We start from the raw sequence: 26,144 nt of genomic DNA, 5'->3' as shown, positions 1-26,144 counted from the left end.
TGTATTGTAGACAAATGTGCAGACATATAAAATATAGCCAAATATATGCTTAAGTGTCTAGCTCCCGACCTCCATCTCACCTGGCAGGAAAGGCTAGTGTTTATGTCTTTCCAGCTCTTCTTTTCCCCATTTGCAAGGTGGTATAACGGCCCTCTGTTAATCATGCAAGAATGGGTAGAGCTGCCAGCCTGCCACAGCCTGCGCGTCCTCCGCCCGATCCACCCTACAGGAAGAACCGGTTTTACAGGTAATCCCAGCCAGGTGGCTCTCACCGTTATTTCTCCACGCTTGCGCCGTCCTTCCCCCTTTGCATACAATCTCCATGGCTTCCTCCTTCCTTTCTAAATACAGATTAGATCTTTTCCCCTCTCCCTTCTTTTACTGCAAACACCGGAGATAAACTCTACTGGGTCCGAAGCGGAGCCATGTGCAAGGTGTTCCCTTGGCAAGCAGAAAGTGCAAAAGAACCGCTTTCCTCTCTCTCTCTAACTTGTTTTATGCCTTAATTCAAACCTGCTTCGCATTTTAAAACTTGCAATTTATTTGGTTAAAAAAAAAGTGGCACGGAAAATCTTTAGCACTCTCTACAGTTAGCAAAGCAAGAAGACTGAAAAAGGGGGAGAAAATATCACTTAAGACTTTTCTATTTCAAAATCGGACTTGTCAAAATAAGGAAAATGCCCAGAGCTTTTCTGGTTAAAAAAGCAGCGGTAGCTACGAGTAGGAGGAACTGGAGTGAGCTCCCTGATGAAGAAAGAGGAGAAATTTATATCCCAGGTGAGTGTTGGATAACAACAGATTGAATTGTTATTATTTAAAATTAATTATTCAGACCTTTCTAATTAACTTTGCATGCAAACACCATTGCGCCAAGGATCAAAAAAAGTTAAAAAAAAAATCTCTTTATTTCCCTTGCTGGAAGGTGGATAATGGGGAAATAAGGGAAAGGTAATTGTTATTTCTAGCTTACTTAGAAGAAAATACTTGTAATCAATATTGTGTGTCTAATTTAAAAATACAAAATCATTAAAAAAAACTATGACCTTGCTTATAGTGACTTTTAAAGTTTCTAAATAAAGATGCTGTTTGAAACCTTATAATTTGGCTTCCCAAGAGAAGAGGTGTAAGCAGTTTACGTTCAGGGTGGCTGCTGGGGTGAAGGGGGATGGGACTAGGAGTGTGGAGGTGGTCTGAGGTGAGATTTAAAATATACTGCCTTTCTGTAGATACTTATTTTGTACATGGGGCAATGGAGGGTTAAGGGGTAAGGGCCTCTTTTATCAAGTTGCACAGCAGTGCTGACGGAGCCCATTCAAACTGAATAGGCTTTGTTGACACTACCGCAGCCGCTAGCATGGCTTTGCAGCACATCATTTTAGCTCTAGCGCTGGGCTACCGCAGGAGCCCGACAGTAGTGAGCGCCATTTCCGTAGCTTAAAATATATTTTTTTATTTAATAGTGCTGGGGGCTTACATGGCAGCAATTGGGCAGCCCCATGCGCAGCCTGGTTAGTATGGGAGCCCCCCACCATCTAAATAGGTGGCAGACAGTAAGAGCCCACCCCACCCCCCCCCCCCCCCAAGAAATGGCTGCAGGGCAAATGGTTCACTTATTCTATGGCCATTAACTTTTTTTTTTCTTTTAAAGCCTTTTACCCGCTGCAGTAAAAGGGGGATTCGTCATGGTTCAAATCCCACACGCTACCGCAGTGACCCTTTTACCACAGCTTTGAAAAAGGGGCTCAGTGACTTGCTGAGAGTTACAAGGAGCTGCAGTTGGAATCTGGCCGGTTCTCTTAGTTCTCAGGTCCCTGCGCTAACCATTGGGTTACTCCTCCACTCTGAGGTGGTGAGACACACCTTTATAAGGGGCTGAGGCCCCAATGCTCAAAACTCTAGCGTTGTTCTGAATAGCGCAGTAAAAATACCGCCGGAACAGAGCAAAACATTGCCCTAATGCCCAGCGCTAATGAGATGTAAATATAGGCACACTCGTGTGGCGCATTAGAGAGTTCAGCGGGAGGATTGTGCTTGGTGGATGCGCAGAAGAGTTCCGCAGTAAGCCTGGCTCCTATGCACATGGCGCCTGGTAAAACCTGAATATGAAGCACACATTGGCATCTGTTTTCTGCGGCCTAAATATAAGCGTTTTTAATTTTTTAAAGCTTGGACGCTTATATTTAGAAGCAGGAAATGGATGCCACTGTGTGTTTTCGCTTAAGGGCTTGCAAGGGCTTCCGTCTGCTTCCAAAAGCAATCAAAACCTTCAAAATTTGCAGAAAGATTCATGACCTTTCTTCCAACATCCTAATTTCTGCTCCGACCTGGCCTTATTTGTTTTGCAGCAGTAAGGCAGTTTTGTTTCCAGTGATCTTTTCTGAGCATTGGGGAGGAATACAAAATGACCTCATTTAATATGAGCTTGACTATATTAGCATGCTACTTGTGGCGTTCATTGGAGTGCTTGTTTGTTCCTATACTCTGGGCCGCTGAACATTCTGTGCAAGTAAATGCGGGAATGCAGGTGCTAGTACCGCGCTAATGGCCTCTAGCGCCCACATTTACTTTTGAGCATTGAGCATTTCTGTGGGGCTTAAGGGATAGGATAGGTGATGGGATTTGATATATTGCCTTTTTGTGGTTACAATCAAAACGGTTTACATATTATATACAGGTACTTATATAGGTAGTGGGGGCTGAGGTATTTGTAGTATTAAAAAGGCATACTAACCCCCCTTAATTTAAAAAATAAAAAAACCAGATACATATTGAGAGGTCAGTTAAATATTGTCTGTGTTTAAAATGGAGGGGGTGGGGGAGGCTGAAAGTAAAACCCCAGGTTAAATAAATAGACTGACACTGGATTGTTTTGTATTTGGGGTGGAGGGTGATTAAGTTAAATGCAGACCATTGCTCCCATTGTCTTAGATTCAAAGAGCTTTTAACTGTCTTTATTCATTCAGGAGGCCAGGAAGGCTCCTGGAGTCTGCTGAAGCAGAGACCCCACACTTTCTCTTGCAAATCCTACAGTCAGGGCTAAGGGAGTGGGAAATGTAGGCTATGCATGATCTGTAGGTAGTGGAATACGTTCAAATTATGAGCCTCCACAGTGGCAATAGCCAGGAATTTTAAACAGGGGGTGTGGCGCACACCACATCTCATTCCTACTGCTCCTCCCCCTCCCTCCCCCCCACCCTGTTCCTTGAAATCACCTCCAGTCTTTGCCTGGGCAGTGTCAGCAGCATTCATAGGGTGCCTGCGGCCTACATCAGGGCTTTTTCTCTGAACAAGATGTTACGTCAGAAAGGGCAGGACAGTTCAGAGAGAAAGCCCAGTGCAGGCCGCCTATGAGTGCCGCTGGTGCTGCCCAGGCGAAGACTGGAGATGATTTTAAGGCATGGGGACATGTGGTGGGAGGGACTGACAGGGAGTGCGTGCGTGCGTGTGTATGCATACAACACATGCACCTCAAATGGATATGCCATTGGGCCTCCAGAATATGGGGTGTCTGCTTCAGAAGAGCTGATAGGAGTTACCAGTGGTCCTGTACATTGGATGTGGCACTCGCAGATTTTGTTACTGTCTGGAGTGAGACCTTTCTGCATAAGCCAGAAATTTCTATATCCTTTCTATAGTTCAATTAGATGCTTTCAGGACTGCTATGGAACCAAGTCTTGGTCTATCTTTTTCATAAGAATTGGCAAACTGGGTCAGACCAAGGTTCAAAAAGCCCAGTATCCTGTTTCCAGTAGTGGCTAATCCAGATCTCAGGTGCCTAGCAAGATCCTGAAAAGCAGAAATTCCATGCTGCTCATTCCCAGATACAGTTGTGGTTTTTTTTTTTAATTTCAAGTTTGTTTTTCTTGCATCCAGGTGAGCTTAAAGAAATGTGACTATGCAGCTTTCTAGTTTCCTCTTGTACGTTTGTAGGCCTCACACCTTCTGTATGTAGTGGGTCACCTCCTGCATTTTCAGTTGAGAGCATAACTGACACATCTAAGTTTCCAGCAAAACTTCTTGAAGGATCCTGAGCTGGCTCTGCCCACTGTTTCAGCCTATGACCTCATCTTTGGGGACAGAACAGGTGAACCTTGAGCAGGAACACCCAACCTCCAGTCACATGACCTCCAACCTGTATAACCATGCTTTCTTATGTTTCTAGAGGTGTGATTCAGCACTTGCTACCAGCCCGGGGTTAAACTTAGCCAAAACAATGCCACAAGATTCGGATTGTGAGTTCTGAACTCTAGCTGTGCCACTGCATACAACCTGTGGGGAAAAGTTACTTTATCTGAACAGGAAGTAGGTGTCCTTTATGCAGTATGAGTGGAGTCAGAGGCCCAGCAGGAGAGCAGGTCTCCTTTAGGCACAATTACAGCCTGAACAGCAGCTATATCTCTGTGGTCTATATGGGATCACATCCTGAGACAGAGGCAGGTCTCCTTTCAAAAAACAAAACATCTTCTTAATTAGGAAAGCAATGGGTTACATAAGTATTTCCATACTGGGAAAGACCAATGGTCCATCAAGCCCAGCATCTTGTTTCCAACAGTGGCCAATCCAGGACACAAATACCTGGCAAAATCCCCCAAAAGTACAAAACATTCTATACTGCTTATCCCAGAAATAGTGGATTTTCCCTAAGTCCATTTAATAATGGTCTATGGACTTTTTCTTTAGGAAACCGTCCAAACCTTTTTAAAACTCTGCTAAGCTAACTGCCTTTACCACATTCCCTGGCAACAAATTCCAGAGTTTAATTACACGTTAAGTGAAGAAATATTTTTGCCGATTCGTTTTAAATTTACTACATTATAGCTTCATCGCATGCCCCCTAGTCCTAATATTTTTGGAAAGCGTAAACAGACGCTTCACATATACACGTTCCACTCCACTCATTATTTTATAGACCTCTATCATATCTCCCCTCAGCCGCCTTTTCTCCAAGCTGAAGAGCCCTAGCCGCTTTAGCCTTTCCTCATAGGGAAGTCATCCCATCCCCTTTATCATTTTTGTCGCCTTTCTCTGCACCTTTTCTAATTCCACTATATCTTATTTTGAGATACAGCGACCAGAATCGAACATAATATTCGAGGTGCGGTCGCACCATGGTGCGATACAAAGGCATTATAACATCCTCATTTTTGTTTTCCATTCCTTTCCTAATAATACCTAACATTCTATTTGCTTTCTTAGCCGCAGCAGCACACTGAGCAGAAGGTTTCAATGTATCATCAACGATGACACCTAGATCCCTTTATTGGTCCGTGACTCCTAACGTGGAACCTTGCATGACGTAGCTATAATTCGGGTTCCTCTTTCCCACATGCATCACTTTGCACTTGCTCACATTAAACGCCATCTGCCATTTAGACACCCAGTCTCATAAGGTCCTCTTGTAATTTTTCACAATCCTCCTGCAATTTAACGTCTTTGAATAACTTTGTGACATCAGCAAATTTAATTACCTCACTAGTTACTCCCATCTGTAGGTCATTTAAAAATATGTTAAAAAGCAGCGGTCCCAGAACAGACCCCTGGGGAATCCCACTAACTACCCTTCTCCATTGAGAATACTGACCATTTAACCCTACTCTCTGTTTTCTATCTTTTAACCAGTTTTTAATCCACAGTAGAATACTACCTCCTATCCCATGACTCTCCAGTTTCCTCTGGAGTCTTTCATGAGGTACTTTGTCAAACGCCTTCTGAAAATCCCGATACACAATATCAACCGGGTCACCTTTATCCACATGTTTGTTCACCCCTTCAAAGAAATGTAGTAGATTGGTGAAGCAAGGTTAATTAAGCTTATCTCTCTGATCAAACCTAACATTTAATTTTTTGCTGGTTCTGGCTGAGAAAAGTATCAGTGACAGCTGCATAATGCCAATTGTGCAGAAGGAGGTCGTGCAGGACTTTTATATTTTAATTTTGTTCCTGTGTATTTCATGATTATGTGTTTCACCTTGTAACTAGCTCCTGAAACTTCTGAAAGAGAGTGACTGAAGGTGTTTTTCACTGCTAGCTGGCCTCTCATGTGTGCTCCATTCCTGCTGGAGAGATGGCCCTCCTCTCTGCCTAGTGATCCATGAGTCATCCTCTATCCCCCTGCAACTGCTTACCAAACCTAGTCAATGATGGCAGCCTGTTATGCTTCCTGCGGCCTCATTAACCCTATAGTAAATGAGAACAGTGATGCTTGAAAGTCTGAGAGAGCTATTGTCCAAGATTAGGGCATGAAAGAGAAATAGGAAAGTACTGGAGTGGAGGAGTGACCTAATTATTAGTGCAGTGGGCTTTGATCCTGACAACCTGGGTTCAATTCCCACTGCAGCTCCTTGTGACCTTGGGCAAGTCACTTAACCCTCCATTACCCAAGGTACAAAAAACTTAGATTGTAAGCCCTGTAGGGACAGAGAAAGTACCTGCATATAATGTGTGTGATGCTATAGAAATGATTATTATTATTATTAGTAGTAGTAGTAGTAGTATTGGGGTTCTAATTCACAAGCTGCCACCAATTCTCTGTGTTTAACCTTGAGGGTAGTCCTTTATATCTCTCTGTGGGACAAAAGGTTGAGTGGCAAACTGAGAACTAAGGAAGCTAGGATTCAGATCCTCTTCTCCCACTTACACTCCTTGTTACCTTGGGCAAGTCACTTCACCCACCATTACCTCAGGTATAACTTAGATTGTAAGCCTCCCCCTTAGGGACAGGAAAATGCTTGCTTTAGCTGATTGTTGCTCGCTTTGAGTTATTACTGTAAAGGTGTAAGCTAAATTAAAAAAATAAAAAATGGAGGGGGAACAAGCCCTTAAGGGATCCTTCCTCTGGGGTCAGTGTCTCCAAATCCACATAAGTACATAAGTATTGCCATACTGTGACAGACCAAAGGTCCATCAAGCCCAGCATCCTGTTTCCAACAGTGGCCAATCCAGGTCACAAATACCTGGCAAGATCCTAAAAAAGTACAAAATATTCTGTACTGCTTATCCCAGAATAGTGGATTTTCCCCAAGTCCATTTAATAATGGTCTATGGACTTTTCCTTTAGGAAGCCGTCCAAACCTTTTAAAAACTCTGCTAAGCTAACCGCCTATACCACATTCTCTGACAACGAATGCCAGAGTTTAATTACACATAGTAACATAGTAGATGAAGGCAGAAAAAGACCTGCACGGTCCATCCAGTCTGCCCAACAAGACAACTCATGTGTGCTACTTTTGTGTATAACCTACTTTGATTTGTACCTGTGCTCTTCAGGGCACAGACTGTATAAGTCTGCCCTGCACTAGCCCCGCCTCCCAACCACTGGCTCTGGCACAAACAGTATAAGTCTGCCCCGCACTATCCCCGCCTCCCACTACCGGCTCTGCTATCCAATCTCGGTTAAGCTCCTGAGGATCCTTTCCTTCTGAACAGGATTCCTTTATGTTTATCCCACGCATGTTTGAATTCCGTTACCGTTTTCCTCTCCACCACCTCCCGCGGGAGGGCATTCCAAGCATCCACCACTCTCTCCATGAAGAAAATACACGTTGAGTGATACCATGGTAATGAACCTCATTCCTAAGCCAGGGTATATGGAGTATGATCTATGTCCCCTAAATTTACTGCTAATATTTGCTGTAGTACTTGCCAAAGAGAGCTTCGTTCTGGAGTTTATACGATGTAACACATATAAGCAACCTATAGGTGTGCTTGGAAATTCTTTTACATCAAGTTTATGGCAGCCAAAATGATTCTGTATCTGCCACATTTTCTTGGTCTAGGACTGCATTTCTTCCTCCTGGAGGCCTCTCTCAATCCCTCACCTTCTCATGGATATGATTCAAATGCTGTGAGCCATTCAGTTTTATTTTCACTCCTTATTTCAGCTTATTATAACACAAGGGTCATACATCAGCACAATGTGTTCCAATCACATTTTGACAAGTCATTTATAAACAGCCTTTTTCCTCTCCGAATTGCCCCTCTGCTGCCCCAATTTCAAGTTCAGAGCACCCAACATACCCAAGCACATAAAAGCTATATGATTTGGAATGTCTGCCTTTCCTTGTGGTATGTGGAGTGGGGGAGCAGTGTGTTTAACAACCCCTCCCCCCAGCACACACTCTCTTATCAAACATTAAGCTTTGCACTGCAGAGCCTCATTGTTAACAAATTGAGGAACTGCTCCATGTTCTCAGGAATTTATTCACTACCCATTTTTCCCACTATATAGACAGATAACCTCTCCATTCTCCTGCATCTGATTTCTCCAAAGAGTAACATCCAGCGGGCCCCAATCAAAGGAGGACCTGCAGCTAATTCTCTTAACAATTTCTTCATCTGATAGCGGGACTTGTCCGACCAGCATATATTACACCTGCATTGAAAAGGTTACATTGGTTGCTAATTGTGTAAAGAAACACGATGGCAAATAAAGGCCATACGGTCCATCCAGTATAAGATTCTTTTGTTAAAGCATTTGTATGTGGAAGTACCTGGGTATTTTACTGATGTGTTGAAATTGTATATTCCTAAGACTTGTGATGGGCTATACAAATACTTTGCAGACTCCGAGCACATCAGTTAAAGCATGTCATTATGTTAAGATGCGGCATTGCGCTTTTTCTATGGCAGCTCCTGTTTTATGGAATGGGCTTTCCAATTATTTATGATGCTGTGAAAATATACAACAATTTGCAACATTTTTGAGAACTCACTGTTTTGGTAAGGCTTTTAGAAGAGTAAAAGTTTATACTACCTTACTACCTTATCTGTGCCTCTCTGGACAGACAGGGTTTTTGGGGTGTTATGATTTTTATCATTTGTTTTTGATTGATTGTGTACATTGTTTATGAATGTCTACTTGTAACCTGCCTTGATAAAGGCGGGATATAAATTTTAAACTAAATAAATAAACAGAGGGACTTCTCATGAGTAATGCATAATCCTGAAAACCTATCAAAATTGCTAAGATGATAGTTTTCAACATACTTTTCTACCCTTAAGCTCCCACACCTATGTCCTGTATTCATTTTTGGGCTAGTGGTTCCCTATACAAAAGCAAAACTGGAGATAGCGGGCACCTCTGCATAGTGCACTGCTCCCACAAGAATTAAACTAACACCCTTCCATTAGTAATTACTTGTGCTCTTGAATCTCGATAAATTTTAATCTTTTGCAGTATCTCAGCCAAAACAAGATTTTTTTAGGGTTTGCCACAGATATGTCCAGGACATACTATCAAAAGCCTTTTCAATATCCACACTGACCAGTGCAGCTTCGGAGTCACTAGACCATGCTGCCATTATTGTTTTACTACGCTTACAGCAGCCACTGTGGTTCTGCCTCTTATAAAGTCCACTTGATGTGGGCCAATCTTGGCAAAACCTCTTGTATCCTGTTTGCTAAGACCTTTGCATAGAATTTAAATCTACATTTGTTAATAATATTGGTCAATAGGTTCCCGCTATTGCTGTTTCTTTCCCACTCTTAGGAAGTATTGTTATCAAAGCAAGATTAAAGAGAGTACTCCTTTCGCTCTGCTTCTTCACAAGCCATTTCTAATGTAAGTACTACTACTACTATTTAACATTTCTAAAGCGCTACCAGGGTTACACAGCGCTGTACAATCTAACAAAGAAGGACAGTCCCTGCTCAAAGGAGCTTACAATCTAAAGGACAAAAAAGTGCAGCCATTCAAATTGGGGGCAGTCTAGATTTCCTGGATAGAGGTACAATGGTTAGGTGCCGAAAGCGACATTGCAGAGGTGGGCTTTGAGCAAGGATTTGAAAATGGGCAGGGAGGGGGCTTGGCGTATGGGCTCAGGGAGTTTATTCCAAGCATAGGGTGAGGCGAGGCAGAAAGGGCGGAGCCTGGAGTTGGTGGTGGTGGAGAAGGGTACTGAGAGGAGAGATTTGTCCTGTGAGCGGAGGTTACGGGTAGGAGCGTAAGGGGAGATGAGGGTAGAGAGGTAATGAGGGGCTGCAGATTGAGTGCATTTGTAGGTAAGAAGGAGAAGCTTGAACTATATGCGGTACCTAATCGGAAGCCAGTGAAGTGACTTGAGGAGAGGGGTGATATGAGCATATCGGTCTAGGCGGAAGATAAGACGGGCAGCAGATTTCTGAACGGATTGAAGGGGGGATAGATGGTTAAGTGGGAGGCCAATGAGGAGTAGGTTGCAGTAGTCAAGGCGAGAGGTGATGAGAGAGTGGATGAGAGTTTGGGTGGTGTGCTCGGAGAGGAAGGGGCGAATTTCGCTGATGTTATAGAGAAAGCAGCGAGAGGTCTTGGCTGTCTGCTGGATATGGGCAGAGAAGGAGAGGGAGGCGTCGAAGATGACTCCGAGGTTGCGGGCAGATGAGACAGGGAGGATGAGGGTGTTGTCGACTGAAATAGAGAGTGGAGGGAGAGGAGAAGTGGGTTTGGGTGGAAAGACAATAAGCTCGGTCTTGGCCATGTTCAGTTTCAGGTGGCGGTTGGACATCCAGGCATTAATGTTGGATAAGCAGGCTGATACTTTGGCCTGGGTTTCCGCAGTGATGTTTGGTGTGGAGAGGTAAAGCTGGGTGTCGTCGGCATAAAGATGGTATTGGAAACCATGAGATGAGATCAGCGAGCCCAGGGAAGAGGTGTAGATTGAAAAAGAAGGGGTCCAAGGACAAATCCCTGAGGAACTCCAACAGAGAGTGGGATGGGGGTGGAGGAAGATCCATGAGAATGTACTCTGAAGGTATGATAAGAGGAGAACCAGGAGAGGACAGAGCCCTGGAACCCAAATGAGGATAGTGCAGCAAGAAGTAAATTATGATTGACAGTGTCAAAAGTGGCGGATAGTTTGAGGAGGATGAGGATGGGGTAGTGACCTTTTGATTTGGCAAGGAACAGGTCATTACAGACTTTAGTGAGTGCCGTTTCTGTTGAGTGTAGAGGGCGAAAACCAGATTGAAGCGGATCGAGGATGGCATGAGAGGACAGAAAATCAAGGCAGCGGCTGTGAACGGCGCGTTCAAGTATCTTGGAGAGGAAGGGTAGGAGAGAGATGGGGCGGAAGTTGGAAGGACAGGTAGGGTCCAGTGATGGTTTTTTGAGGAGTGGTGTAACTACAGCATGCTTGAAGGTGTCAGGGACAGTTGCAGTGGAGAGAGAGAGGTTGAGGATATGACAGATGGGGGGGGGGGGGGTGACAGTAGGAGAGATGGTGTTTATTAAGTTGGTGGGGATGGGATCAGAGGAACAGGTGGTGCATTTCGAGGAGGAAAGAAGGTTGGCGGTTTACTCCTCGGTGATATCAGGAAAAGAGGAGAAGGAGGCCTGGGTTGGTTGGTTGAGGGAGTGGGTTAAACGGTGAAGAGGAGGAGGTGGCTTGGTAGTGAATTTGAGGTTGATCTTCTGCACCTTGTCATGGAAGTAGTCAGCTAGTGATTGAGGAGAGAGTGAGGGGGGGTGGGAGCAGAGGGCACTTTGAGGAGGGAGTTAAGGGTGGCAAAGAGATGACGAGGGTTGGAGCCGAGAGAATTAGTCAATTGGGTGTAATAGTCCTGTTTGGCAAGTACCATATAATGTCCCAATATGTTAAGAAATTCCATTAGGAATCCATCAAGCCCCGGGCTCTTATGGTTACCCATCTGTGCCACCACCTGTCCATTTTCCATTCGCGTAACTCTTGAGGTCCTGTAGGGCCAGGCAAGGCAGTTGAGAGGGCACAAAAGATTCATCTCCCTGCCCTGCTTGATACAGTCTTCTATGGTACCTAAAAAAAACAAAATGAATCCCCCCCACCCCATTGATCTCTGAATTGGAGTGTACCCTTCTATTATTTTCAGCCTGCACAGTTAATAGATCTTGGCCCTTTTGCCAGGCAGTTATTGGAGGTAGCTGATCTCTTTGTTCCCAAATATGAAAAACACATGTTTATCCTACATCAAAAGTCTGCAATGTTCTCATATGTATCAACTCATTCAGACTATGCTAAGCAGGTTTCTATTGACTTTTGCCCTCTCTCTTACCAGATTTACCCGTGGCTGTTGTAGATCCCTTGTAAGCAATAGGATCTGCCTGTTTAAACTCACACACATATTTTACATATGAAATGATCTCCCCCTTTGCACTGCCTTTCTTGCTTCCCAGAATAGCCCATGGGTAACCCTATGATTCTGATTATTACATGAGTACTCTTCCCATTTCTTTATGTAAGACTGTACCTTCTTCCAGCCCCCTCGGCATTGTCCAGAATGCAAGACACTCCCTCCTAGCAAATTCCCAGTGCATGATCCAATATCACCTGACCAGGGGCCTATTTCCACCCCTATCACTTGAAAAAGAGCCTGTCTTATTAACATGTAATCCACTCTATCTCAAAAGCCTTCGATAAGTGGGTGTACTCTTCTGTGGGGCACAGAGCTTGCCAAACATCTACCAACCCTAGACTCAAAATACAGGCCTGCTTTTCCCCAGTGCTCCTTTTTTCTCTTTACTATCCCTGTCCCACTGTGGGTCAGCTATGTGTTCCCCAAGGGGTATGCAAAAAATCAGCAAGGGGTATGTTGCACCCAGCATTCAACTGCTACCTTTCCCTCCCTGTTGCCCCTTGTTTGCCTGCCAGGCCACTGCCTTCCCACGACTGCAGTGACAACAAGAAATAGAAACCACGGCCTTTCCCTCCCTGCTGACCCCACTGACTCCATGTTACAAAGAACCCAAAACCAGGTGCAGAGTCATAACCCTGTATGTACCACTGGCAGATCTTGCCGGTCCTCAGGAAGTTACATCTTAGGGGAAGGACCAGCAGGAGCTGCCAGTGGCACGCACAGGGCTGTGGCTCCACACCTGGTTTTGGTTTCTTTGCAGTACAAAGTCAGGGAGGCAGAGGTGCCAACAAAGGTGGGAGAGAAAAATGAGAGAGAAATGGTGTTGGATAGTGGTAGTGGAGGGAGATGGAAAAAGGTGCTGGTTGATTTATATATAATATATCAGGGGGGTGGAACTGCCTTGATATCTGCTGATGATATGGCAGTATAACAAATGCTTGATTAAATAAATAGTGAGACAGAAGAACAATGTTGGATTGGTGGGGGGGAGAAATCCACCAAGGATATTCTGCATGGTTGGGGGGGGGCAGCTCACACTGGTAATGTTGCTTGCTACAGGACCTCACAGACACAGGCAGATTGCAATGTACAGTCAAAAGGAAAAGCCTTATTGGTGCACAAATAATCAGAGCAATACAGTCTGTTCTCCCGTCAGACTCTGTTCTACTTTGGGTAACATCAACAATAACAATTACTTCCTTCTCTCTAATAGTTCTACCTTCTTCAGTACGGTTCTAGTTACTCATATATAAATCCAGACCTGGCTTCAACTAGGACACTCAGGACCTGGATCTTCATAGGTAAATAAAGCCGCTCTTCTGCCTATGCAGTCTTCTATTCTTTCTCATGCAATCCTTGGGCTTCAACAGGGTGCAAACCTCTGAGCTAGGGCTACACCTTAATTCCCTGGGACTCCCCCACAGGTACTGCAGCCCAACCAACACCTTAGGGAAGATTCCTTCTTTTGGGGCTTTCATCCAGGAGATCTCTAAGCTCTACACATGCTCTCTCTCTCTCTCCTGGAGACTTCTTGCCTCAGGACCTCCCTGAGCCACTTTGCTTCAGGGCATTTAACCATCTCCAGGCCTGAGCCCCACTCTTCTGACTTAGGGCTAGATGCACTAAAGTCCTCGGAAGAGCCGTTCCCTTACCGATTCCATAGCGAATCGTTAGAGAACAGCAAAGCATCAAGGAAAGGGAATGCAAATGAGCTGCTCGTTGTAGCTTACTTGCATTCTCTATTCCCTTGGAAACCAGTCGGCCGGTCGAGCATGCGCAGAGCAGCCAAGGACATCCTTTTAAAGTGCCTAACATGGACATCCTTCACTAAACCAAAAAAGGATGTCCCTGACGAGCAGGTCGGGCTTTTTTTCAAGGGTGCTCGATTATGCCCCGCCTCCAGGTCTCTCTCAGCCAATCACAGTGCTTTTAGCTCTCACTGGTGTCAGCTAAGCGTGCTGTGATTGGCTGAGAGGCCGTGGGGGGAGCCTCACAATTGTCCATTAGCCCTCTCTTCAGCTGCCGATGAGGAAGGGAAAAATGTCTCAAAGGAAGATTTAAAATAGAAGAGTGAGAGTAAAAATTAAGAAGTACGACGTCCTTTTTTTTTTTTTTTTAATTATTGTTTTGAGTGAAGGACGTCCAAAAAGGACGTCTTTTTGGAGTCGTTTTTTATTATTATTATTATAAGTGAAGGACGTCCAAAAAGAACGTCTTTGGAGTGGGGGGTTTTTACAGGTGGAGGACGTCCAAAAAGGACGTCCCTGACGACATTTTTTTTTCTTCCGATTCTTTCCTTTGCCCCAACGAGAGGTATAGACCTCCCATTAGATTTTCCATGGTTAGGCAATCGGAAAACGGTAGTGCATCTCATTACAATACGATTTATACACATTGGGGTACTAATTTGCTCATCTGCATTCCGTTTTCGTTAGCTGCTACCGTGATCGGAAAATGGCTCGGAGAAGCATTTAGTGCATGCCACGGTTTACTACTTGCTTGTTAATGGCTCGTTAAGTTTAATGCATCTGGCCCTTAGCCTCTGACATGGCAGGTTAGTGCCACCTGCCTTAAGGTGACTAAACTTAAATCTCAATGAGGGATTCTACAGACACCTGCTACTATACCATTCACTCCCTCACATACCCTCCCCCTCAACTTATCCATACCAGGTTGAGCGCTTGCCTCTACCTGGGCCACCTTGCTTAGGGGTTGAGAACTATCACTCCAGGGACCAAAAACCTGCCCTTGGGCCAAATCCAGACACCCACCCCGGACAGGCAATAGGTCCATCACTAGCACACAAACAGAGCATAGTAAGCACAGCAGCCATTGGATCCTGTCACATCAATGACCTTGCAACATCTAGATTTGGCCATCCTTCCTCCACTCTGGAGCCACATCCACAGGTGACCACCACTCAAGGACACTTCAGTTCACTCCTCATAGACCGACTTTCCTGGAGGCGTTCCTGAGAACTTTCAGCACCTTCCAAGCTCACTTCATTTTCCAGAACTGCTTGGTAGCAACTGTTCCACATGACATATCCTGCACTCTTGAAGCATCATTCACATCCACAACTGGAGAGCCCTGTACCAAAGGAGCCTCTGACTGCTCTCCATCTTCTCTGTGGAGTTGAAGCTGTGCATGTGTATCCAGTTGTACGGGTACTGTATTTCTTTTCACTTTAGCATTCTGGACCATCTAACAATGGTTGGGAGCCTTCCCACTTCACAGGCAAGGAAGTGCTTTCCCAGTTTCTCATGAGCTCACCAAGAGCTCTGCCTCCTTGGACTACACTTTGCAGCTGCTGTACAGTGGCTTCCTCATATGCCTACATCAAAATCACTCAATACAGCCATGTTCTTGGTGACTGTTCTCCAAAATTCAGGAACACTGGACTAGCTCTCTTTCTCTGTACTGGTCAGGTCACTCTATCCAGGGTGACCCCACTGATCTCAGTCGTCCACTTGGTGCACACTTGGTTTGCCGCTGAACCACTTCAGTAACTGTTTGGACTAGCGCCCCCTGGAGTCTACTGTTAGTCTCTGGCTCATGTTGCACGTGATGAACTCTCTCAAGCTCTGCAAGGCATTTATCATGCCTTTCTTGATATCTGACTCTTCCTTCGAGTGTCTCCTTAAGTCTTCCACTTGGAGAGACATCTTCCTGGTTTGAGTCAAGACATGGGGACTTTGAAGGCATAAATAAACATGTCGATAAAGGTGAGCTGATTGATGTAGTGTATCTAGATTTTCAGAAAGCTTTTGACAAAGTTCCTCATGAGAGACTGCTGAGAAAATTAAAGAATCATGGGACATGAGGCAATGTTCTGTTGTAGATTAGGAATTTGTTATTGGAAAGAAAACAGAGGGTAGGGTTAAATGGACATTTTTCTCAATGGAGGAGGGAGAATAGTGGAGTGCAGCAGGGATTTGTACTGGGACTGGTGCTATTTAACATATTTATAAATGATCTGGAAATCGGAACAAGTGAGGTGATTAAATTTGTATGGCACAAAACTATTCAAAGTTGTTAAAACAGATTCAAAGTTGTTAAAACAGACGGACTGTGAAAAATTGCTGGAAGACCTTAGGAAACTGGAAGACTGCTCAACTCTTGTATTTCGCTCTGGAGCATGGCATTCAGGTCCTCTAACCCATGTGTCCTCGCTTGCAGTTCCTCCTGGATCTGCAGGACTCCACTTAGCTGCCTCTGCAGCTCAGTATGCTGAGTATACTATGGCACTGTTGGTGCCAATTCTTGCTGCAGCTGCTTCACTTGAGCTTCTGCAGCCTCTGCTGTGGCCTGATAGTTCTCAATCTGAACTGTCAAGTTAACTTGGTCCTTCAACTCCTAGACCACTTGTAGCTGCTGCAGTGACGATACTTGGTCGGCTGCCACCTGGGGCGGATCGCCGCTGTGCACCCCCCCCCCCCCCCACGGGTGTAGCGACATCTGTCCCCCCAGGGTGTAGCATGACACCCCCATGGCACATCAACCCCCCACCCACCGGGTGCATTCTTAGCTGCTGGGAGCAGCCGCGTGGCTCCGCTGGTTCCCTGCTCCCTCTACCCCGGAACAGGAAGTAACCTGTTCCGGGGCAGAGGGAGCAGAGAACCAGCAGAGCTGACAGGCGCATGGCTGCTCTTCACCCCTCCAGCAGCGTGCACCCGGGGCGGACTGCCCCCACCGCCCCACCCTCGGTACCACTGTGCTGCTGTGCCAGCTATTAACATAGTAACATAGTAGATGACGGCAGAAAAAGACCTGCACGGTCCATCCAGTCTGCCCAAGAAGATAAATTCATATGTGCTACTTTTTTTATTTGTACTGTCCTCTTCAGTGCACAGACCGTATAAGTCTGGCCAGCCCTATCCCCGCCTCCCAACCACCAACCCCGCCTCCCAACCACCAGCTCTGGCACAGACCGTATAAGTCTGCCCAGCACTATCCCTGCCATCCACCACCGTCTCTGGCACAGACCGTATAAGTCTGCCCAGCACTATCCCCGCCTCCCAACCACCAGCTCTGGCACAGACCGTATAAGTCTGCCCAGCACTATCCCTGCCACCCACCACCAGCTCTGGCACAGACCGTATAAGTCTGCCCAGCACTATCCCCGCCTCCCAACCACCAGCCCCAGCACAGACCGTATATGTCTGCCCACACTAGCCCCGCCTCCCAACCACCAGCTCTGCCACCCATTCTAGGCTAAGCACCTGAGGATCCCTTTCTTCTGCACAGGATTCCTTTATGTTTATCCCACGTATGTTTGAATTCCGTTACCGTTTTCATCTCCACCACCTCCCGCGGGAGGGCATTCCAAGCATCCACCACCCTCTCCGTGAAAAAATACTTCCCGACATTCTTCTTGAGTCTGCCCCCCTTCAATCTCATTTCATGCCCTCTCGTTCTACCGCCTTCCCATCTCCGGAAAAGGTTCGTTTGCGGATTAATACCTTTCAAATATTTGAACGTCTGTATCATATCACCCCTGTTCCTCCTTTCCTCCAGGGTATACATGTTCAGGTCCGCAAGTCTCTCCTCATACGTCTTGTAACGCAAATCCCATACCATCCTCGTAGCTTTTCTTTGCACTGCTTCAATTCTTTTTACATCCTTAGCAAGATACGGCCTCCAAAACTGAACACAATACTCCAGGTGGGGCCTCACCAACGACTTGTACAGGGGCATCAACACCTCCTTTCTTCTGCTGGTCACACCTCTCTCTATACAGCCTAGTAACCTTCTAGCTACTGCCACCGCCTTGTCACACTGTTTCATCGCCTTCAGATCCTCAGATACTATCACCCCAAGATCCCTCTCCCCATCCGTAGCTAGCAGACTCTCACCGCCTAACACATACGCCTCTCTTGGATTTCTACTCCCTAAGTGCATCACTTTGCATTTCTTCGCATTGAATTTTAATTGCCAAACCTTAGACCATTCTTCTAGCTTTTTCAGATCCTTTTTCATGTTTTCCACTCCCTCCGGGGTGTCCACTGTGTTACAAATCTTAGTATCATCCGCAAATAGGCAAACTTTACTTTCTAACCCTTCATCCCTGGGTTCCAGTAGTTTAACTCTCTTGGTTACCTCAGGTTAGACCTTTCTGCATTTCTTTGAATTGGTCAGGTGGGACTCTCCTCTCGAACTATCCTTGCAGTTTCTGCAACCTGCAGGTTACTACTTTCACTCTTGCACAACTGGCTTTCTCCTTCACAAAGCATATGGTACTCTCTTTTAAGCTGGGCTTCCTTGCAGCGCAACTTTTCTGCCTGAAGTACCAGCTGCCTGCACTGCTTACAAGACTGGCTGACTTAAACCAAGAAATTCTCCAATTTCTCCTTTGCACCTTTGCCTTCTCCAATTCATCAAGCAGGTCCTCTTCCCGCTTCTGCAGTGTCTCAGTGGAGGACTTCACAAGGGTTACCTGCGCCTGCAGCTGAGTAACCTCCTCCATCTTATGCTTCAGGCAGCTTCTCAACTCTGTGTCATCCTGTCACTGGCTTGATACAGGATTTCCTGGGTTTTAGTTTTTAATCGGGCCTTCAGCCACATATTCTGGCTCTGTGTGACCTCTCTCTCTCTCTCTCTCTCTCTCTCTCTCTCTCTCTCTCTCTCTCTCTCTCTCTGTAGCTTAAGGAGGTCTCCAAGGCCTGGAGCTCCTCCAGTCTTGCTTCTATTCCTGTCTCTGCAGGGTCCCTTCCTAGGGATTTGGCACTCAGTTGCTTTATCTCTTGTTGGTTGTTCAAGGTTCTTCTGAGCTCTGCTTTCTCCACTTCCATGTGCTGGAACATGCCTCATATTCTTTCGTTCCTTGACTTTCAGTTTGCAACAACTTGGGTACAAAAGCTTCAGATTTTATTTAACAGTAGCACATGTACTGAAGGTTTATGAGAAAAAAAGGATGTGATTAAGCACCAGGATCTTTCCTTATAATAAAAAATTTAAGAGGCCCAGTTTACATTGCACCATTCCAAACAATGAGCCATTTTTCTTCTGGACTTCGGCAAAAGCTGTGGACTAAAAAAACTGACACTGGGGAGGGGCAGGAAATGCAGTTAATGTCCCATTCCAACCCCCTGCCAGTTTGTAAACTTTGTCTCCATACTGCAGAGCTCTCCAGACAGTTTGGTCCTTAACCTCTACCAGTTGCTTTTGGAGGAACTTCTTTTTTCTCGCGTAATTGACCCACACATATAGCGGCTTGCTGTAATTCTTCAGTCAGCATTTTAATATAGCGGTCGGCTTTCTCTGACTTACTAACTAGATCTTGAGGTGGGTATTTAACTTCTACTGGGTGATCTTATAAGTACACTAGTAAAAAAGGCCCGTTTCAGAAAGCAATGAACGGGCGCTAGCAAGGTTTTGAGCGATCAGCGCGATCGCCGGTATGCGAGCCCTGCTCCCTGCCCCCATGTGCTGCAGCGCGCGCACCTACCTGCACCATGATGGGCAGTCACAGCGAGTCCTTGGCAATGCTGTGCCCGCATTTCTTGCATGAACCTCGGCCGCTGTTGGCGTACTCGGCCCGGTAGAGCTTCTCACCTGCCTGACAGTCCTCCATGGTAATGGCTGCAGGAGACAGCGGAGCAGGAGAGGAGGACGCAGACCGTTGCCCCGCGCTGGCGCAGAGCCGCCTTCACCGCTGCAGGCCGCCAAGCAACAGCTTGGCGAGGCGATGCCATTCGTTCAGTGTCAGTGCTCCGCACTCGACGTCATCACGTTGTGACGCGAGGGCGGGGCAGACACTAAACTGAATATCTATGCCACCTCAAGTTTCCGGCTGAGGTTTCATTAGAACGTTGGAGGTGCATTTTATATATATATAGACAGTGGTGTGCTGGAGCCGGCTCGCACCAGCTCGCAAGAGCCGCTTGTTAACTTTGCTCAGCTCTTGCGAGCCGGTTGTTGAAACCCGCGAGCCGGCTCTCCTCCCTCCCTCTTCCCTCACATCACCGACCTGACGAATTCTTCGGGGCAGGCCGTCTTGCCTGCCCACTGCAAGTGCTGACTCTCCCCAGCTGGCGCTGCAGGTTTGCGCTTTAAAAATGGCTGCCGAGACTTCGTCCTTGTAAGTCTCGGCGGCCATTTTAAAGTGCGAACCGGCAGCGCCAGCGGGGCAGAGTCAGCACTTGCAGCAGGCAGGCAAGACTGCCTGCCCCGAAGAATTAAAGGAGTCAGATCGGTGACGGGAGGGAGGAGAATTCTATTAACAACTCGGGAGGGGGTGGCAGGGGAGAGAACTAGGGAGTCACTGGGCATGGGTGGATCATGGAGGGGAGAGAAGGGTCGTCGCTAGGCATGGGTGGATCATGGAGGGGAGAGAAGGGTCGTCGCTGGGTATGGGTGGATGGAGGGCAGGGGAGAGGAGGGTCACTGCTGGATTGGGTGGATGGAGGGCAGGGGAAAGGAGGGTCACTGGGTATGGGTGCATGCAGGGCAGGGGAGAGGAGGGTCACCGGACATGGGTGGATGGAGGGCAGGGGAGAGGAGGGTCACTGGGTATGGGTGCATGGAGCAGGGGAGGGTCGCTGGGTGCATGCAGGGCAGGGGGAGAGAAGGGTCACTGGACATGGGTGGATGGAGGGCAGGGGAGAGGAGGGTCGCTGGACATGGGTGGATGGAGGGCAGGGGAGAGAGAAGAAATGCTGGATATGGATGGAGGGGAGGGAAGAGTGAGGAAGGAGATGAGATGAGGGAAAAGGAAGAGAGGAGAAAAACTGCATATGGATGAAGAAAATAGGCAGAAGTTGAGGACCAGAAATGAAGAAGAAAGGAAATAAATAAATGGAAAGGAAGCCCTGGAAACGGAGTTAAGAGGACAGATAGCAGCAGAATCGGATACTGGGCCAGCATGATCAGAAAAACAGTCACCAGACAACAAAGGTAGAAAAAAAATAATTTTATTTTCATTATAGTTTTTGGAATATGTTCACTTTGAGAATCGGGTGCTCAACATTAAAAGTTTATATTTATTTACTTATTTATGGCATTTTATCCCACATTAAACATGAATTAGATTGGAACCTGGGATCATTTAATTTTTTTTTCCTGGAGAGAGTAATGCATTGCTGCCCCCCCTCCCCCCCCCCCCCCCGGCTATAGCCAGCTCTGCAATTTTGGGGCGGCGCAGAGGTGGATGGGGGGGGCGCAGAGGTGGATGGGGGGGCGTAAGGGTGGACGGGGGGGGGGGGCGCAGAGGTGGACTGGGGAGAGAGCCTGTTGTTAAAAATTTACCAGCACACCACTGTATATAGAGATAAGTATCGCCATGCTGGGACAGACCAAAGGTCCATCGAGCCCCAGCACCCTGTCACCGACAGCGGCCAAAAGAACAAGCAATTTGTCCCGCCCATCCTAGAAACACTGTATTCCCTCGTCCATTCAATAACATTCTATGGCTTTTTCCTCCAGGAAGCTGTCCAACCCTTTTTTGAAGTCCGCTAAGTTAACTGCCTTAACCACCTTTTCCGGCAGCAAATTCCAAAGTTTAACTACGCGTTGAGTGAAGAAAAATTTCCTCCGATTCGTTTTAAATTTACCACACTGCAGCTTCATCGTATGCCCCCTTGTCCTAGTATTTTTGGAAAGCGGTAACAGACGCACCACATCGACCCGTTCCATTCCACTCATTATCTTATAGACCTCTATCGCATCTCCCCTCAGCCGCCTTTTCTCCAAGCTGAAGAGCCCCAGCCTCTTCAGCCTATCCTGATAGGGAAGTGATCCCATCCCCTGTATCATCTTTGTCGCCCTTCTCTGCACCTTTTCCAATTCCACTATGTCTTTTTTGAGGTGCGGCGACCAGAATTGAACACAATAATCGAGGTGTGGTTGCACCATGGAGCGATACAACGGCAGAATAATATCCTTATTTTTGTTTTACATTCCTTTCCTAATGATACCCAACATTCTATTTGCTTTCCTAGCCGCAGCAGCAGGTTGAGCAGAAGTTTTCAACGTATCATCAACGACGACACCTAGATCCCTTTCTCGGTCTGTGACTCCCAACGCTGAACCTTGCATGACGTAGTTATAGTTTGGGTTCCTCTTTCCCACATGCATCACTTTGCACTTGTTCACATTAAACGTCATCTGCCATTTAGACTCCCAGGCTCGTAAGGTCCTCTTGTAGTTTTTCACAATCTTCCTGTGATTTGACTACTTTGAATAACTTTGTGTCATCGGCAAATTTGATTACCTCACTAGTTACCCCCATCTCTAGGTCATTTATGAATATGTTAAAAAGCAGAGGTCCCAGCACCGATCCCTGAGGGACCCCGCTAACTGCAAGGGGCTCCTTCTCTTCTACTGGGGACACCACGCAGCCAGACGATTCAGGCCTTCTGTCAGCTCTGGACTATGGTGTTGAACCTCTTAGACTGCATTTGTGGTGGGTACTTGACCTCTACCTGTGGCCTGACATGTCTCTATCTTTTTTTTTTTTTTGTCTTGTTCCTTGGGGCTTTAGGACTTGGGTTGCAACTCACTCCTATGCTCGGGCATCACTTCCATGATACTCAGCTGCTGGCCTTCCTTCTGGCTTGCTGCGCTTGGAGCCTCTTAGAGGCTCCTTTATCTTTCTTCCTCCTGGCTTTTTCTTGGCTAACCCATTAGGCTCCCTGCCAGTCAACCTTTGTGATTGTTTCATGGTCCTTTTTTAGCCTTGCATCTCTCTTCCTCAGGGCACTGCTGCAGGAGTTCCAAAACTGCCTGGCATGCCTGATTCCTTGCTCCCTTCCACCTTTTACAGGTACCGTAAGGTTCTCCTGCCAGGATATACAGAGGCTAACTGGCTGCCCCCTTTGATGCGGGCAGACCGCCTTTACACAGCTGCCCCACTCCGGATTTTCCACAGATCCAGTTGCAGCTGTTTTCTCCTCTGCTGGGATGTTCTTAATCTTGAGCCTTCTAGTATGCATTAACTCTGAGTTGGCCCTTCCCAGGAACCAGCTCCAGCTGTACTCCCACTCTGGACCGGATTTTTGAACTGCCCCGTTTCAGCCTCTCTGGCAGCAGTTCTGCTCTCACTACTGTTCTGTACACACAGTTTGTACTTCTGTTCTCTGCAACTTCTAAGAGCCAGCTTCTTACTAACAGCATCTTGCATATCTGGTTCCAGCTCCACTCTTTAATCTGGACCAGCTTTCCCTAGTTGTTCCAGCACCAATTCTTGGTTTCACTTTCCAGGAGAGCTTCCTTGCTCTAGAACCAGCTTCTTTCTGCCATTTACTTATACTTAGATACTCATTCTCAGCTTGAATGGGTAACCCCCCAGCTTGATAATCACTTTTAATTTTGTTTTTCTTCTGTTCCATTGGCTCAGTGGCAACAGTTTGTAGCTTACTTTGAAGCCCCAACCATACACTCTTCCTCTCCCCTTCAATTAAGGAACAACTTCCAGGGTTTAGTTGTTAACTAGCTTTTAACCTTGCCAGCATCTCTGGCTATTTTGTGCCTTGCGTATCAGCCCAAAACACTCTCTGCAGAACCATTCTTGACCACTCTGGGCCAGCTTGTGTGGCTTCACTCCAAGCCAGAATTTGCTTCTTGCTCTACAGCACTCTTCAACCCCAACCCAGAAAAAAAAATCCTGCTTGTTCCAGTGGCATAGCCAAAGGGGCCTGAGGGGCTTGCCCACCCCAAAAAATTGGAGTAGATATTGCAGACGAGATCCACTGCTCAAACAGGCCTCCTTTCCAGTTGCTGACATCCACACTCTTCATGCATGCTGAGTTCACACATGATCTGAGTATGTGCGAAGAGTGCAGACATTGGCAGCTAGAAAGGAGGACACTGACTTCTTCCTGCTGAGGTAGTTTGGGCACGGATCCCGTCTGCTGGTGGAGATAGGGCATCCCTGCCAGCAAAGGTAAGATTAATGTTGCGGTGGCAGGGAGGAGGTAATGCATTGCTCCATCCATGGGCACCCCCCAAAATCCAGTGCTTTCTATGTCCTTGGATTGTTCAGCACTTTCTAGTCTTTTTTTTTTTTTTCTTCTTCTTCTTCTTCCTTTTTTTTCTCTCTAAGAGCTAATCTCTTTAGCCTTCAAAAAAAATCCAACTGTTCTGTGCTGAGGCCTTAAGCCCTGGAGCTAGGTGGATTTTCCTCTTGTATAGAGATGCATTTATCCCACAGCCAAAACCATAAGTGGTAACATGACTTGCGGTTGGCTACAGGACCTCACAGACACAGGCAAATTGCAATGTAAAGTCAAAGGAAAAGCTTTATTGGTGAACAAGCCAATACAGCAATACAGTCTATTCCCCTGTCACAGACTCAGTTCAACCTTGGGCAACAACCATAATAACAATTACTTTCTTCTTTCTCTAGCCGTTCTACCTTCTTCAGCACAGTTCCAGTTACTTATATATAAATCCAGGCCTGGCTTCAACTAGGACACTCAGGACCTGGATCTTCATAGATAAAGGCACTTGTTTACTTTTGCAGTCTTCTGTTCTTTCTCATGCAATCCCTGGGCTTCCGAGCTAAGGCACTCTTTACTTCCTTGGGACTCCACCACAGCCCAGCCCAGCCAACACCTTAGGGAGGATTCCTCCAGATCTCTCCACTCAGGCTCTCTCTCTCTCTCTCTCTCTCTCTCTCTCGGGGGCAGATGATCAAAAGCAAACACCGGCGGTAGAGGCTGTTAGCGCCATACTAGCGCCAGCATTTGCTACTGCCCCATGATCAGAGCCCTCGAGCGCGTGAAACAATGCGCTCGAGGTCTCTTTGTGCAAGTAGCATGCAAATGCATTCTAAACAGGGCTTAGCGCATTCATCGCCAATGATCAGTGGTCAGCGTGCCAAAATTTGGGTCGCTGGCTGTGGCAAACCCTACGCCAGCTCCGAGCTGGTGTTAGGGTTTGCAGATCATTGGGGAGGAATGGTGAGCCCTGTCCAGCATGCCAATGGGGCTGGAGGTCTGGAAGTCTCCCCCGATGACCCCCCCCCCCCCCACAAAGGTTCAGGGAGGGCTGGAGATCCAGTGGGTCTCCAGCCCCCCCAAACCCCCAGAAAATGGTCCCTGGTGGTCCAGTGGTTGCTGGCCACCCCCCAAAACAAACCTGCCAATGGGGCTGGAGGTCTGGCGGATCTCCGGTCTCCCCCGATGACCCCCCCCCCCCCCCCCCAAGGTTCAGGGAGGGCTGGAGATCCAGTGGGTCTCCAGCCCCCCCAAACCCCCAGAAAATGGTCCCTGGTGGTCCAGTGGTCGCCGGCCACCCCCTCCCTTATATGGTCTGTAGCCCCGCCCAGCGCATCCCAGGATGCACTGTGTGGGGCTGGGCTACGCCATTTTGCGGCGGCTTCAATCCAAGGAAGAGGAGGGAGGCAGGCTACCTTCCTCCTCCAATTCAACTAAGGAAGGGGGGCCGTGAGGGAGTTCTTTTTCACGCTGGACCACCAGGGATTCGGCAGACAACGCTGGGGGGGGGGGGGGATTTGGGATGGGCTGGAGGTTTACCAGACCTCCAGCCCCTCCGTTGCTCGCTGGGAGGGGGGGGTTTGGCCGGTGGCCACTGGACCACCAGGGACCATTTTCTGGGGGTTTGGGGGGCTGGAGACCCACCAGATTTCCAGCCCTCCCTGAACCTGGGGGGGGGATCGTCGGGGGGACCAGAAATCTGCCGGACCTCCAGCCCCCGTTGCTCGGGGCAGGGGTAGTCAGGGCCTGGGGGTCCCATGGACCTCCAGCCCCTGTGTTTGACAGGTTTGAGCTTTTGACAGCCCAGACCTGTCAAACAAGTGCGTGAGGATTGAGCTGAGCACATGCTCAGGCACAATTTGCCCGCACTTCTACCCCATGATCAGAGATAATTACGCTGCTTAAATTTGCATGCATTATCTCTGATCATAGGTCTAATAGCGCCCCGTGCTGTTCCAGCGCTATTTTAGAGCGCTGTTTGGAACAGCATGGGGCTTTTGATCATCTGCCTGCTGGAGACTTCTTACCTTCGGGGCCTCCCTGATCCACTCAGTTCCAGCGCATTTAACAACCTCCAGGCCTGAGCACCACCCTTCTGACATGGCAGGTTAGCGTCACCTGCCA

The 26,144-nt window shown here is 47.2% G+C and overlaps 1 protein-coding gene across 1 annotated transcript in view; it reads left to right on the top strand.

The window, feature by feature from the left end:
- Window positions 1–332: 332 nt before the first annotated feature.
- The window catches only part of OVOL1 (ovo like transcriptional repressor 1), a 59,581-nt gene continuing 33,769 nt past the window's right edge, over window positions 333–26,144 (top strand). Inside the window, 1 exon segment of the mRNA XM_030219595.1 lies at window positions 333–777. Coding sequence (XP_030075455.1) covers window positions 678–777 — 100 coding nt within the window. The 5' untranslated portion in view covers window positions 333–677.

The sequence above is a fragment of the Microcaecilia unicolor genome, chromosome 11 (genome assembly GCF_901765095.1).
Source record: "Microcaecilia unicolor chromosome 11, aMicUni1.1, whole genome shotgun sequence".
Classification (NCBI taxonomy): Eukaryota; Metazoa; Chordata; class Amphibia; order Gymnophiona; family Siphonopidae; genus Microcaecilia; species Microcaecilia unicolor.
The sequence above is the reverse complement of the archived record's forward strand: the minus strand, read 5'-3'. Positions and strand labels throughout refer to the sequence as shown.